Genomic DNA, 15,686 nt, shown 5'->3' with positions numbered 1-15,686 from the left:
ACCTAATTCTGCATTTCACTACTCACAGTTTTGAACTGCTAAACCTTATTATTGCACTTTCTTGATTTGAATATTAAACCTTAAAGACTTCATTCATACATTTATATACATACATACTTTTTTGCGCTTATATATACTACATTTATATATTAGCTTTAATAAATTAGCCTTGATAATGTTAACCTTTAAAATGCCACGACTTCACAAGCTGCTCTAATGTGACAACGGCGATCTCAAGTAAGTCTCCGAATCATTATGTTTGATATTTACATGACTCACACACACAAATGTGTATGTGTGTGTGTGTGTGTGTGTGTGTGTGTATACACATCATATATACTCTAATAAAAATCTATCACATGTAAAAGTCAGCTCTAGTTTTTCTCAGTTAACAGATCAACATTTGCTGGTCAAAATGTTATCTTGTGTTTAAATTCCATGATTAAAGAAATACATTTTCCCCATTATTATAAATTTTGATGTACAATTCACACAAGCATTAGGTTAAAGATTTTCTAATTCATTATCAAACTAGCACCACAATTATTGCAGTATAATCAGCACATTACAAAAGTCATCACTCCATCTTTTCTTCTACAATGTAGGCCCATATACATTTGAACTATAAATCATTATAAATATAATATCTCTGAATAGGTCATATTTCCCAGTATACAAAGTTTCATCATTCTGTAGTGTATAGGGTTAGGGTTGGGGCTAGGGTTAGGGTTATTATTTATGAAGTAGTGTAACCAGTGTTATCAGATAAGGAAAGACCAAAAGCAATACCATTTAATGTAAAGCAATACCATTTAATGTAAAGACTCGATAATTACTAGAATTGATTACTGTTTACTATTGCTATGAGCTATAGCTATCAGAGAAACTGTATAAAAGTTAGGTCAAAGGTAGGGCACAATCTCACTTGGTAGGATATCTGATGTTAGTTTCTGTAGAAGAGGGGTCCCCAACCACTAGGTCATGGACTAGTACCAGTTTGTGGATCATCTGGTAGCAGGCTGCACAGTGAGAATAAATTTTGAATTTTAAGTTGTATTATATTAGCTTCAAATGTTGGCACAAAACCAGCAATTTCAGAGGGAGGGGTAAGTCAAATACAGCAACCGCAGTGCTCAACTGCCACTTATTTTATCAACCCTGAAAGTATGAAATGCAAAGTCAACCTAGGAAGAATTTAAACTCAGAACATAAAGACAGGCAAAATGCCACTAAGATGTTTGCCTGGTGTGCTAACAATTTTTCCATCTTGCTGCCTTAGTTGTATTATATATATTACAATGTAATAATAGAAATAAAGTACATAATATACAATGTACACATTACATTTGCATTATGGAGGGCGGACTTTAAACAATGACGATGATGATGATGATGACTATACACTTGATTGTGTTTTGCTATGTGTGTGATACCCTGGTCTCTGGAAAAATTGTTTTGTATTAAACTGGCACATGTAGCAAACAAAGATAGTTGAGTACTTTTAGTTTTAATATGTTGGCCACCTTGTCTCATTTCTTGTTCTGTTCCAGGGTCCTAATATGATATCTTAATTTTGATAATATGAGCACCATAATATTTTTTCACTATATCATATGTGACATAAGGACCAGATAGAAAGTGCTTTACCCACAACCCACCGGTGGGTCATTTGGTACCTTCCGTTTTGCTAATTATATTTTTCTGTTTACTCAGTCTCGTATTTTACCTCATTATATGGTAAAACTCAGTATGATATAAATGTGAAAATCAAAAGAAAAACAAAAAAATTATAGTATGTAGACTAAAAAAATGCTGCTCTAGTGCACCATAATCATATACTTAAGAAACTGTAGCATGCCAGCTCTCAAAAGATATAATGAGACAACCTACTGGATGATTGTGTAGGTCTTACAAACATAACCACCCCGACCCTCTGATGGCTCATGGAGGAACCAATATGTTAAAATTCTTCATTTTGTGAGAAAATGCCTCTCAGAAAAATGGAAGAAAATACAAACACAAATGTAGAGCAGTTTTTGAAGTAAAAGTTATTGAAATTTCTAAAAATACAAATAACTGTGTAGCACTAAGAGAATTTGGTTTTTCAGAGAATCTTGCAACAGACTGGGGTAAGATATCAAACAAACTTCAGATAATGTGATAAATAAAATGTATTGACAAAAGGTCAACTTTGCAATGTGGCTACAAGAGGAAAAGATAGATGTTGAGTGTGTGCTTGGAAACTGTGAGGATAGAAAGTGTGTCACCTACTCACAAAAAGTATCAAAGGAGGACAGAGTTTTGAATTACTAAGGCAAGTACTGAATGTTACACCAACTTCATGAGAAAAGTATGATTTAGTACTTCAGAAGAGAATGAAAACCGCACAAAAGGTACTTGCCTAAATAGATGAAAGAGTTCTAGGTTAGTTTTGGCATGATTTTTACTGCTAGATGTCCTTTCAAACACCAACCACATCACAGTTTGAAATGGATGCTTTTAACATGGCACCAGCACTGCCAAGGTAACCAAATAACTCGCAAGACAAGAAATTATGAGAGGGGCAGGGGCATTTGAGGAGAGGAATTTGTGTCAGAGGCTTGAAAGGTTAGAGTGTGACAAAGAGACAGAAGCAGGTGTCTCACTACAACAGAGAGAGTTTTAGAGGATGTAATCCAGTATCAGATGATGAAAGGTTAGAATGTAACAGAGAAATAGAGAGGCAGAAATAGGTGTCTTACTATGGAGGTACATAGTTACAGAGAGAGAGAGAGAGAGAGAGAGAGAGAGAGAGAGAGAGAGAGAGAGAGAGAGAGAGAGAGAGAGAGAGAGAAAGAAAGAAAGAAAGAAAGAGAGAGAGGTACAAGAAAGAGGCCAGAAACAAGTGTGTTGATGTAAAAGAGATACTTGGTTACCTAGTTAGAAGAAAAACAAGAGAAGGAGAGAAAGAGTGACCAAGGGAGCGAGAGTAGGAAGCAGTAAAAAGTGTAAGAGAGAGCAGAAGAGAGATGGTGTAGTGGTAGAGTATACTCACAAGTAACAAGGATCTCAGCATAGAACCTTGGTAGAAAAATAGGGTGTGGGTGTTGGGGTGGGGGCAGCAGCGATACAGTGTGCAGGGTAGTGAGGGCAAGAGCAATTAAACTAACTTTTGTGCAAAAATTCTCATTAAACAACAAGAGAACTGACAGAGAAAATAGAAGGCTCCCACACTGCTATAGAGAAGCATCTTCACTCAATGGGAAAGGTTCAGAAGTATGGTGCATGGGTTCCACATGCTTTAAGTGACAACAACAAAAATCAACAAGCCACAATCTCCGCTGGTTTGCTTGCTCGTTAACACTCGACTCATGGACACAAGCAACGATTTCTTTACCGAATCGTTACTGGCGACAAAAAATGGTGCCTGTACATCAATATGAAGCAGTGTAGGGAATGGCTTAGCCTCGGTAAACAAGCGACACCGTGCATGAAACAAGATCATCCACGTAAAACAATGATGTGCGTTTGGTGGAACTGGGAAGGGATTATCCATTACGAATTGCTTGAACGGAACCAAATGGTCAACGCGGAACTCAAGGTTCAACAGGTGGAAGACTCAACACGACTATTCAAGAGAAAAGACCAAATCAGCAGCATGGAGTTCTTCTGTTGCACGACAACGCCCGCCCTCATATCGCCAATATGACCGAGCAAGCCATTCAAACGCATGGCTGGGAAGTGCTGACATACCTGCCGTACTCTCCTGATTTGGCACCAACAGATTTCCACCTCTTTCGGTTTCTTTCAAATGCTATGCGTAGAGTTTCATTCAATACTGATGCAGAATTGAGAGCTTGGTTGGATCAAATTTTTGAGTCGAAATCAGATGATTTCTACCAAGGAGGTATTGAAAATCTTGTTGAACATTCGGAAGAAGTTGTAAACAACAAGGGTGAATACATTATTGATTAATTAGTTGTTATTTTTTATTAAACCTTTTAAAAAATTCAAATTTTTAAAAAACCGTGGGAACTTAGTTGCCAACCTAATAATATAGGGTAGGACCACCTTTGACAGTAATTACAGCTTGAATTCTACAAAGTATGAACTCGTACAAAGTTTGAATTGTTTCCAAAGAAATTTTTGTCCATTCTTCAGCTAAAACAGTCTCCAGTTCTTGTAGTGATGATGGAGGCAGATATTGACTCCTTACTTGTTTTTCTAAAATGCACTATAAATGTTCAATAATATTGAGATCTGGGAAGTGCAGTGGCCAGATAAGATGCTCAACTTCACCAGAATGTTCCTCATTCCATTCAGTGACAACTTTAGCTGGGTGAATTGGTGCATTATCATCCTCAAAGATTGCGTTTCCCTCTCGAAACAGTTCTGTAACCATAGGATGAATCTGATCAGATAAAATGCTTTAAATAGTCTTGATTTTAATTCTGCCATGAAGGGAAACCATTGAGTGGCAGATTTCCAAGATATAGCCACCCCCACCCCCACCCCCCGATCATCACTGATCCTCCTCCATGTTTAACAGTTGGAAGAAGGCAGTCTGTATCAAATGCTTCTTTTGGATCAAATGCAGTCTGGATCAAATGCGGTCTAGATCAAATGCTTCCACACCTATACTCAGCTGGTGGTTGGAAATAAGGCAATGGATGACTCATCCCAGAAAATAACATTCTTCCACTGCTCTAGGGACCAATTCTGTAGGTTTTTACTCCACTCTAAATGCTTTGCAACATTTGTTTTTGAAAGTAGTGGTTTTCTGATTGCAGTCCTCCCATGAAATCTGGATTTGTGCAGCTCCTAGCAAACAGTTTTTGTGCAAACTGGGTTCTTGAGGTGGTCATTAAGCTCTGCAGTAATTTTGGGAGCTGTACTTTTGTGATCCTTTCTAACAATTCATGTAAGAATCTGACAGTCCCTATCTGAAAGTTTTAGTTTTCTTCCGGAGTTTTGTTTCAACAAGGAGGTTTTTCTCTCTTTCTCAAAAGCTGTCATTACTTTTGAGACAGTATTTCTTAATACACCAAACATTTCAGATGTTTTCGTTACACTAGCTCCTGCCATACGAGCACCAACAATTTGACCTCTTTGAAAGTCTCATAGATCTGTCATTTTAATTACCTTTTTCTGATGATATCTGAAAAGAAACAGCAATTTTAGCAAAACATATTAAGCGACACTAATAATAGATCGAAAAACAAAAATAAACAAGATTTTGATGGTTTTATAGACATTTCAAAATTATGATGCTATGGTGTTTCCATTATTTTGTACAACCCCTATGTATATATATATAGATATATACATACACACACACATGCAGTATGTATATATATATATAGATAGATAGATAGATAGATAGATAGATAGATAGATACACATACAGTGTGTGTGATCATCATTTAACATACACTTTCTATGCTTGCATGGGTTAGATGAAATTTGTTGAGGCAAAATTTCTACAGCCAGACACCCGTCCTGTTCCCAACTCTCATCCATTTATTTCCAAGCAAGATAATATTTCCCATGCCCGATAACAATGCTTCTATGATGGCAATGCCTTCTGTTAATAACTCTATTGATATTTGAGTGCAATACTTAATAATAGTACAAATATACACATTAGCTATAAACTAGGTTGCACTATAGGTGATAGGTTGTTTAAATAAAGCAAGTGTTTATCATAGATTAGTTTGGAAAGCTTCAGATGGATTTGCTTTGGTACATGCAATTGCACTAAGTTTGAATTCTGCTATCTTGGGGTGGGATGTGGTTGTGAGTGACTGAAATATCATTGTACATAATGATTTAAAAAGGTCAATGAAGAAGGGTCTCAAATACAGGAAACTGGGTAGGATATGTAGGTTTTAATTGGAGGAGGTAATCTTGAAATTGATTAACAATTTTATAGTTAAGCCTTTAATACAAAGTTAAAAGGAAGGTTTTGAAAACTAGAGAGAAATTGTAACTGGTTTGTCATAGGAGTGAATTAAAAGGATAAACAAGGATGATATGAGAATAATCAGTTTTTAGTAAGCAAGAAGTTAAGGAATATATTAATGCATTGCAAGATAAATACTTAATAGTTCTAGCAAATATGGCAGGGGGAAATTATGTAATCTATATCTATGTCTGATAATAATTCTTCTTGTCATTGCATTACTTTGCTCATTGGTAATGCTTTCACATGATTATAGAAAAAGAGAGAGAAAGAAAGAGGGAGAGAGAAAAAGAGGGAGAGGAAAGCATGCATGATGTGAGGTAGGGAGAATGTAATTGTAACACTTTCATGTGATTAGCTGAAGGGAAAGAGAGGAGAAAGAAAAAGGAAGGAGAAAAAGAAGATAAGGTGAAGAGTTAGAAAGATGGTGGAAGAAAAAGAGGGAGAAAAAGAAGGAAGAAAAAGATGATATAACTGTTAGACAATTGAGCTTACTATGTATATATTTATATATATATATGTGTGCATTTCTAGCTACTATTGTCATATTAGGTTTTCGTCAGGGAATGGTAATGCAAACAGCTTCAAACATTCCCTTGATGGTTGATTTTATGTTATTAACAAATGTCAACAACAGGTATAGTTTTCTCCTTAAGGAAGATCCTTATATAAATGTTATATCAAAAGAGATGTAAAAATGGACATAGCTTTTTAATTATCAGACATAGATCATTCAAATAACACATGTGGGTAGACTAACTCTTCTTCCTTGCAGGCAAATAATAGGTTCCAAGCAGATGTAATGTACCATCATTTACTTTTTGATGAAGAAACAGTGCAGGCTATCCAACATTCACATAAATCTACAGGTTGTTAACAGAGATGACAAAGATTCCATGACATGAGATGGAAATGGCTGTGAAAAAGTGGAATGTGCATGCCAGAAATTTTTTCAAAGAGGATTCAAAACATGGGTTCAACAATGGCATAAATGCATCACTTGTGGCAGAGACAATGTTGAATATTACTATTAAACAGAGAACAAGTTACTCTACCAACCTGTGCAATTTGAATGACTTATGTCAGTTAATAAAAAAGTTATGCCCACTTTTGCACTACTTTTGTAATAGCTAAAGCAGCATCAGAACTATCACACTCTTGGACTTACTCATAGTTAGAATGAGAAATATTGATGATTAGAATGTAAAATGCATGATTCTCTAGTCCTTTACTGATCATGAGAAATGTTGTTAATGTAAGAAGCCAGTGACTAATTTTAATGCAGTTGATGGTAAAGTATCATCTCATAAAATATCAGAGATTATTGGATTGATAGGCTTGTTCATTTTTAGCAGAAGAAACATTTGTGAAAGAAAAAAAGCAGAGTAGTGTAACTTTATTTAGCTCAAAATTACTACATCATATTTTTAAAGGTTTAATGTAAATGACACATCAGAAATACTCGAAAGTAAACCAAAACAGCAAGATTCACTAATCCACAACCAACATTTATTGGGCATGTGTACATACACAACAAAGGATGCAGCCAATTTTCTGTAACCAGAAATAGAAATTATTATCATGAAATTCAGGACCATTATCCATCAGCAAAACCTTTGGTTCACTTTCCCAAGAAAAAAAATTTCTTATAACACCTGTTTTATAGCTGAGCTCTTTGTATCAGATATGTAGCAAGAGCCATAAAGGCTAAAGAGAACAGGGGAGAGTAATGTTAACTAATTCTGTTGTCAGTAGGTTGCGCTTGGATGGCACTTCTACTAGGGAGGTATAAAAACCCTAGCCAGACAGCCATTCTCTCTCTTTTTCTGTTTTTCCTTCTAGGCAGGCAACTTGTCAGCTGCCCACACAGCTAGGACTGCTAGCTCTCTTTTACTCCTGGCCATGACAACTACCATGCTATGTAACTAGAGCAATGCTCACTCTCTATTCTTTCAGCATGAACTTTTAACCCTCAACGACTACTGGCTTAATTACTAACCACACTAACTGATTAAATTCACTAATGAGGGAACAAACAGTTTATACACCTTTTATATTATTTTGCATGCACCTTTGTAAAACATGAAATAAAACTTGTTACACATAACCTTGTTTGAACATTGTCACATACATATACACACAGCACAACAATAAACAAATGAACCAGACTAATGCTTGACTCTATCCTAAAGATATATGAATGCCCTCATACCTACATGAAATGCAATCCAACAAAAGCATGATCAATGTGTACACATGCCCAGATACGTAACACCTTGAGCCACAAACGAAGACTGTTTTTTTAATTTTTGTTTGTTTTTATCATTGCATATTTAATGATCCAAAACCTTGTGTGAATTGCCAGTTCATGGCTTCTAGTTTTAAACAACTGCACATAGCAGTAATTCCACAATGAACATAGTCACAAACACTTTTCATAATTTGCTTTTTGAATTCTTCAGGTGAAAATATTAGAGCTTCACTGCAAAGAATAGTTGTTTAGAATTTATATATGCTTGACATGCTTATAAAGTTTTCAAGCATTAAAGCAGTTACTGCAGACTTATTGTTTCAATGATGCACATATACATTCTTAATAGTCTAGAAGATTCATTGTAAATAAGCTAGGCACTGTTGTATTTTGTTAATGAAAAACAACTTTCATACAATGTGTTCACAACACATTTGAATCATTGAGGTAAGCAGACTTTCAGACACCTGGTTGTGTTTTTTCTTAATATGTCATGACAGATTTGAACATGAATATGCTAAGAGTGAATATGTATGTCATTATTTTGATCTTTGCTGTTCTCCATGTGTGAGATGATTTATCAGTCTGGCAGACAAAAAATAATTTGCTTGATGATTTCTGTAAACAAGAACCAAAACTCTTGTTTGGATTTATTCATTCAGGGGTAGCTTCAACTAGGGAGACACAACCAGGTCAAAACACTGAAGTGTCTCAAAGCTCTCTTACCTCAATGAATCAAGAGTGTTGTGAACACTCACTGTATGAGAGAAGAAGTTGTTCCCTGTAGGCAAAATACGACAGCAATTAGTACATTCACATTCAAATCTGCCAAAATGTACTAAAAATGAATACGTATTTTAGTGTTTTAAGTTTTGCTGTTCTCTGTGATTGTAACAATTCATTATTGGTTTGCTAGATATCAGTTCAGATCAGCAAATGATTTGTTTGTTGATTTCTATTAACAAGAACCATTGGTTACAGTGATTCTTAATCATGTTTTGCCTATGGACCCCTTTGATTAGTATTTTATTCTAGTAGACCCCCATAATCATTCAATGTTTAAAGACTAGTTTTATAGATATTTCTTTCAAAAATCCTACTTTATTTTTCATGAATTAACTTGTATAGGTTGAACTTTATAAAATGTTACAGAAAGAAACTGAGCTGTTTCTTGCAATAAATACATCAAATGCAAACTTTTTCATGGATCTTTAATAAACTATAGTGGATCCCCAATTTACTATTTTGCTTGCATAGACCCCATCCCCTCCAAAGTTCATATGGACCCTTGTTGAGAACCACTGAGTTAGTTCTTGGATTCTTAGCCAGGAATCAAAACCTTAGCCTACATTTTTCCGCAAGTTTCTTTCCATTATTCTTGACATTGATACTTGGAAATCTATGAGTCAACTGTCTTTCTCCATTCACCTAAGATGGGCCATATTCATTTACTCAACATCTAAGGAGAAATTTGATTCAACGCAGAAGATGCCGGGAGTTTAAGTCAAGGTGACTCAAACTAGTAGGTATGCATTTTGAATGCTCAAGTAGATGTGCCACCAAAATTTCAGTTAGAACAGTAGTTGAAGTTGTAGATGTGTGAATGTCTTGTTCAAAAAACAGCTAATGGTGGCTTCCCTTTGAGTCAGGAGGTAAATCTTAAACCTTAAATATTAAATCTTAAATCTTTTCTTTACAGTTTGACACCTATTTATAGGGTTCTAGCTCTCCTTCATGGTTAGTAAACCATACATATCCAACCAAGTAAGATTTGAGTACCCACATTTACACTTGTCTATTATCTTTCTTATGTCCACTTTATTATCACAACCACACCCTCTCTTTAATTATCCACCTCTTAGGCCTGGCATCTGCCCAGTTTATTCTGTCCCTTATCTGTCAGCCTTTACATCTTGAGCACCTCCACCCCCAAACTCTTTAGATGGGAATGACAATTTACTAGCCCTTCTCCATTCGCTCCCTCTAATTTCCCCCAAGACTATAATACCCCTCCTTATATAGATCTACTTTTCTCATACCAGAATGTATCATTTATTCCTCCCCCTCCTCTCAGGACTGAGCACCCTCTAATATACTGAGCACTATATATCTAATACAATGTTTCTACCTATCTATCTTTTCTCTCACATTAGAATATATTATTTATTCCTCCTTTCATTATCCACACTACTTTGGAACTGCTAGCATTCACTCTAACTCTGGAACAAATACCCTTCAATATACTGAACAATATATATCCAATGCATACCTCTTACACCAGAATGGATCTTTATTCTATGCACAACACTGCTAGCATTCAGTTTCACCTCCTCTCAATATAGAGTACTGTATAACAATTCTTTCTCACCTTGACATACCACTTAACCAGTCTTTCTGATCATGAATTTACCTAAAGAAGACCCGATCCTACTGGATTTAATTAGACCTCATCCCCTCCTGGAGATAATGAACCACAACAAATATTGCTGATGAGGAGTATTCTTTCTACTGTCTAACCTATATTCCTATGATGACAGTATACCCAGCTTATAGAGTCTTTCACTTGGTATGATGATCCAATAACTGGGATATCCCAGAAACAGCTGTCAGAGACTATCTTTACTAGTTTTGTACTATTTTTACCATTCATTATGTAGCTAAATTTTTAAATTGAATTAAATGAAATCAAATGCCCTAGTCTTACCTTGACTACTTGTTTGCCTTTCCTCACTATTTTAACCTATACCTACTGGTTCAACACAGATAAACACATTCACTTTCTTTGTACTCCCAACCTACTTTCGACTTTCAAACATGTATAAATTTGAACCTTCTCTGAATATTTTCAGGCAGTTTGTTTTCACTCTTTCTCATACCAGAATGTATCATTTATTCCTCCCCTTCCTCTCAGGATTGAGCACCCTCTGATATACTGAGCACTATATATCTAATACAATGTTTCTACCTCTCTCTAGCATTTACATCAAACACAAACATTACCTTAAAAGTGCACAAGCCTTGTCATTACTATCATCCCCTTACTACTGGAAAACAGACAACTACAACACCTCTGTACACTGTCCCCAACAAGATTGTGACGGATAAATAAAATCTGTAAGAGTTTATTCTTAATTCATTTTGGGTGCATATCTCATTGTCCCACAAAGTTATAACTAACCTGTTTTCAATACTAATCACCACTGCATCCATTACATCTATCTGTAACATAAAACTGTTACATTTGATGACCATGACATGATGTAACTATTTTACACACACAAAACACGACAGGTTTCTTTCAGTTTCTGTCTACCAAATTCACTAACAAGGCTTTAATCAGCTTATAGGCTAGAGTAGAAAACACTTGCCAAAGTTATCTCAGTGAGACTGAACCCACTGAACCCACATGGTTAGGAAGCAAGATCCCAACAACACAGCCATACTTGTGTGTGTCTGTCATATTGATTTAAGAAAAACAAAAAAACATTATCAATGACATTTTAAACATGGTCAGTTGCTCTCTGAAAGATAACATTAGCTGTTTTAACTTTGTATGGAAGATATGTTCCATCTTAAAAGCTCATTGGTGTAGCCATTGTAGTAACTTCTGCTCCAGAACACATTTCTATCTGCTAATAAATCTAAATTTGTAAAATAATTGATGACATATAGGGAATGAATATCGATTCAGTATTTGGAATCGAATAAGAATCTGAACAAATACTTTCATTCACTTTATAGTCTCCATATATTTTGAAGGGCATCTGATTTCATTTAGTAGGCCTGTTTATTCCCTCGGGACAATCTTCTAAAAGACCTTCATTAATAAGTTTCTTGAGCTTCACTACAACTAATGGTTTAATGTGTATTGCCTCACATGACCTGAAATTTCTTTTGGAAAGAATGTTAATCTTAAAACCTATTAATTTCATAAATTATCTTGGAACTTCAAGTTCATGAATTAATCTTGAACTATCAACATTTATCACATCCATCCCAAGCAAGTGATATTTTTCTTCGCTTTCAGCAACAATAACATTTACAATTTCTATTTTCTTATAAAATTTTCCCAATGTTTTAATGAACAATCCATCAAATTGCTTTAGTTTGAGATAGCATCTTCTTAAGATTTGGGTCTATTCAAATCTAGTGTTTCTGACGTGTTATAACTGTCAGTACATGTTACCAGGCCATACTTGCTCATGAGTAACAGTTTATACTTGATCACCAGCTCTAACATATTCATTGCTTGTTACTTATTTTATCAAAGAAACTTGAATCAATAGTTGACCTGCTAGCTATAGTAGCTAAACTCTCCTGCTAATCAAACTACACCATCTTAAATAAAAAAGAAAATGGAAGGATTATTGGATATGTAGTCCTAGATACATTTTCCTAGAAAAAAGATGGCATTCACAACAGGAATATCACTGATAACAGCTCTGACTAAAGGCTAAATAACAGGCAACTCTAGAGAAATTAAGGACAAAATCAATATTGGCTAGATTTAAACTTAAAAGTTTGGAGTGATAATTCTCAAACTTAATTTGTGGTAGAAACTGTAAGATTTTTCAAAAATCACAAAACCTCAATAAAAAGAAAATTGTTTTATAAATAGAATTCATTCAATAAAAATATATATAATTTTTTAATTTGAAAAAGCTGAATATTATCTTTCTATGAAATAGATTTCTATTAAATTTTATATAAAAACATCTTATCTTGCAGAACCCCCCCCCCCAAAAAAGGAGGTGTTTTTTCATAGAACCGCTTTTGAGAAATATTGCTGGAACCAATGTTCATGAATTTCAACCACCCTGCCGGAATCCTTTTTGCTATTAAACAAGTACAAGCATAAGTGTGTGGTTGAGAAGATTGTTTCCCAACCATGTGGTCTCAGGTTCATTCTCACTGTGTGGCACCTTAAGCAATTGTCTTCTACTGTAGCCTGAAGCCAACCAAAGCCTTGTGAGTGGATTTGGTAGACAAATTGAAAGAAACTCATTATGTTTAGGTATGTGTGCATGCATGTGTATGAGTGTGTACGAGTGTATATGTGTGTGTGTGTGTGTATAAAAGAAAAGAAATGGAGCAATAATAAACAATGAGAAGTTGATCATTGGTATAAAAAGGTCATAGTTTAATTGTAGTTTAGAACCAGTTACAGCTGTTTCTGTTTATCAAATCAAAGTAAATTTGCATTTATCTTATTCCATTTAACAAACATTGTCAGAATGATTTAGAGGAATATAAATAGGAGAAAAAGGGAAAATGAAAGGAAAAGGAAAAGGCAAAAAAAAAAGGAAAAAGCTTGTTAAGTCTTTAGGCTTACATTTTCATGACTTTTTGGGTTCCACATGTATGTACATTTCTTCAGCTAGATGAATAGAGCAGTAAGTAGGGAAAATTACTAGTTGACTAGCGGTGTTAGTCGAAGGAGTTATACCTGGTGGAGATATCCGGTGTTGGTAATTGTCATATATAACGCTGTTAGTGGCCGCTAGGTTAGTCCCTATGATTACAAATAATGCCCTTGTTAAAAACTAAGGATGCTTTTTAAAGTTAGTATGACATAATGTATATATATGGGCTACGTAAAGGAATAATAAAGAAAGGTAAATAGTAAATAAATGAAAATCAATAAAAATATAACGTTAGATTGCCAACTCATATTATATTTTTATTGACTTTTATTTATTTACTATTTACTTTTTTTTTTATTATTCCTCCTTTTCTTTTCTTTTCTATATATATTAAACCACAGTTTTACCTTTAAGTTACCTACTATTGTATACCTAATAGCTAGGACTATACATAGTGAGGTAATACACCAGTAGTGCCTACGGATACATTTATCCCTTAGACTGTTGCATAACCTCTAACTCATATTTTTCTTAATATACATGTGTGTGTGTGTATATATATAATAGATCAGGTTGTAACAAAAGTTCTGTCCGTTCCTTTTTAAGTAAATATTTAGTTAGACTTAAAGGTGTTTAACTTCCCAATTCTATTTGGAAAATGACAAAATCTAAAAGAAAATAATATATTAATGATTTTGTCATATGATCCCATATTCACTCCAAGCAAAGAACATATGTCATATTATTCCTTATGGATTTCAAAAAGGGAATAGTGCAAATGTAGCAGTAAAACCACTCCAAAATACTTATGGCGATGGCATAAAAGAGCATGCAGAAGATAGTTTTCATGATTCAGAAATGGGGACTACAGCCTGATGGGTGAATCAAGAGAATGGTGCCCAAGAGGGATGGATCCTGATGTATTGGAAGCTAATGTTGAAGCAAACTCAACTGTTACAGTTCAAGAACTAAGCACAGGCTTCAATATAAGCCATCCCACCATTCGTCATGAATTGAGAAGGTTTGGTAATGTGTCAAAGGTTGGAAAATGTGTTCTACATGAACTCTCTGCAGACATTTGCAAACAATGTGTTGACTGCTGTGCATCATTGCAATCTCATGAGCTACCAGTGACCTTTTTTGAAGAGTCATTACTGGAGATGAAAAATCAATACTTTACCATAATATTAAGTAAAAACATCAGTGGCTCAATCATGGTGAAAAACCAGCTCAGCAGCCCAAAAGTGGCCTGCATTCAAGGAAGATTCTTCTGAGCGTATGATAGGATATGTGTAGAATAATTAATCACAAGCCACTAGACGATAATCAAACAATAACTGTCGATGTATACTGCCAAAGCTAATACATTTGGAAGCAGCTCTGCAGCAAAGCCATCCATCATTAACAAACAGAAAAAGAGTCATCCTTCATCATAATGCAAAACATCACACTGCACAAAAGACCAAAGATCTCCAAGAAAATATGCCTGGGAAATTATGCATTGCCCACCATATTCTTTGAATCTCATACCTACAGACTACCATCTCTTTAGAAGTTTACAAAATCATTTGAGTGGATTAAGACTTACTTCAAGAGAAGTCAAAAATGAGTTAATTTCCTTTTACACTTCTAAACCTAAGGAATTTTATGAATGTGGCATTAAAAAGCTTGTTGACAGATGGAAAGAAGTCAAAAAAGAACAGTGACTATATTAATGATTAAATAAATCAGACAGTTTTTCTATTGTTTTATAGAACCTTAAAAAAAAAAAACGGACAGAACTTTTGTTACAACCTGACACACACACACACACACACACACACACACACACACACACACACACACACACACACACACACGTATATATACCTCTGTGTGTTTGTGTGTACAAGTGATATTATTCATTCCTAGTCTTCTGTAAAAAATATGTTTAATCCTTCGGACTGAGTTGTCATCCAAAAAGTCGAATGAAGAAGAAGATTGTATTAGTTCATTCAATTTCCTACAATAATGTATATAGTATTATATATGTAAAGTAATTACTTTATTTTTCATAATTTTTTTTTAAACAAGTGCATGCCTTCTGTAGGGCTTGTGAAAAGGGCTTCATCTTCTTGGCACTGAAACTCCA

General features: G+C 34.8%; 1 protein-coding gene across 8 annotated transcripts in view; it reads right to left on the bottom strand.

Moving 5' to 3' along the window:
* The window catches only part of LOC106874115 (uncharacterized), a 164,398-nt gene that overhangs the window by 37,846 nt on the left and 110,866 nt on the right, over positions 1-15,686 (bottom strand). Inside the window, exon 1 of one of the 8 annotated variants that reach the window (XM_052971162.2) lies at positions 13,525-13,566. The exons of the other annotated variants lie outside the window; for them this stretch is intronic. Coding sequence (XP_052827122.1) covers positions 13,525-13,551 — 27 coding nt within the window. The 5' untranslated portion in view covers positions 13,552-13,566. Of the gene's footprint in view, positions 1-13,524; positions 13,567-15,686 lie in introns of those variants that run through there. 8 annotated transcript variants of the gene reach the window in all.

The sequence above is a fragment of the Octopus bimaculoides genome, chromosome 10, assembly GCF_046866305.1.
Source record: "Octopus bimaculoides isolate indiv1 chromosome 10, ASM4686630v1, whole genome shotgun sequence".
Lineage (NCBI taxonomy): Eukaryota > Metazoa > Mollusca > Cephalopoda > Octopoda > Octopodidae > Octopus > Octopus bimaculoides.
Note: the sequence above shows the minus strand (reverse complement) of the source record. Positions and strands in the feature narration are given on the sequence as shown.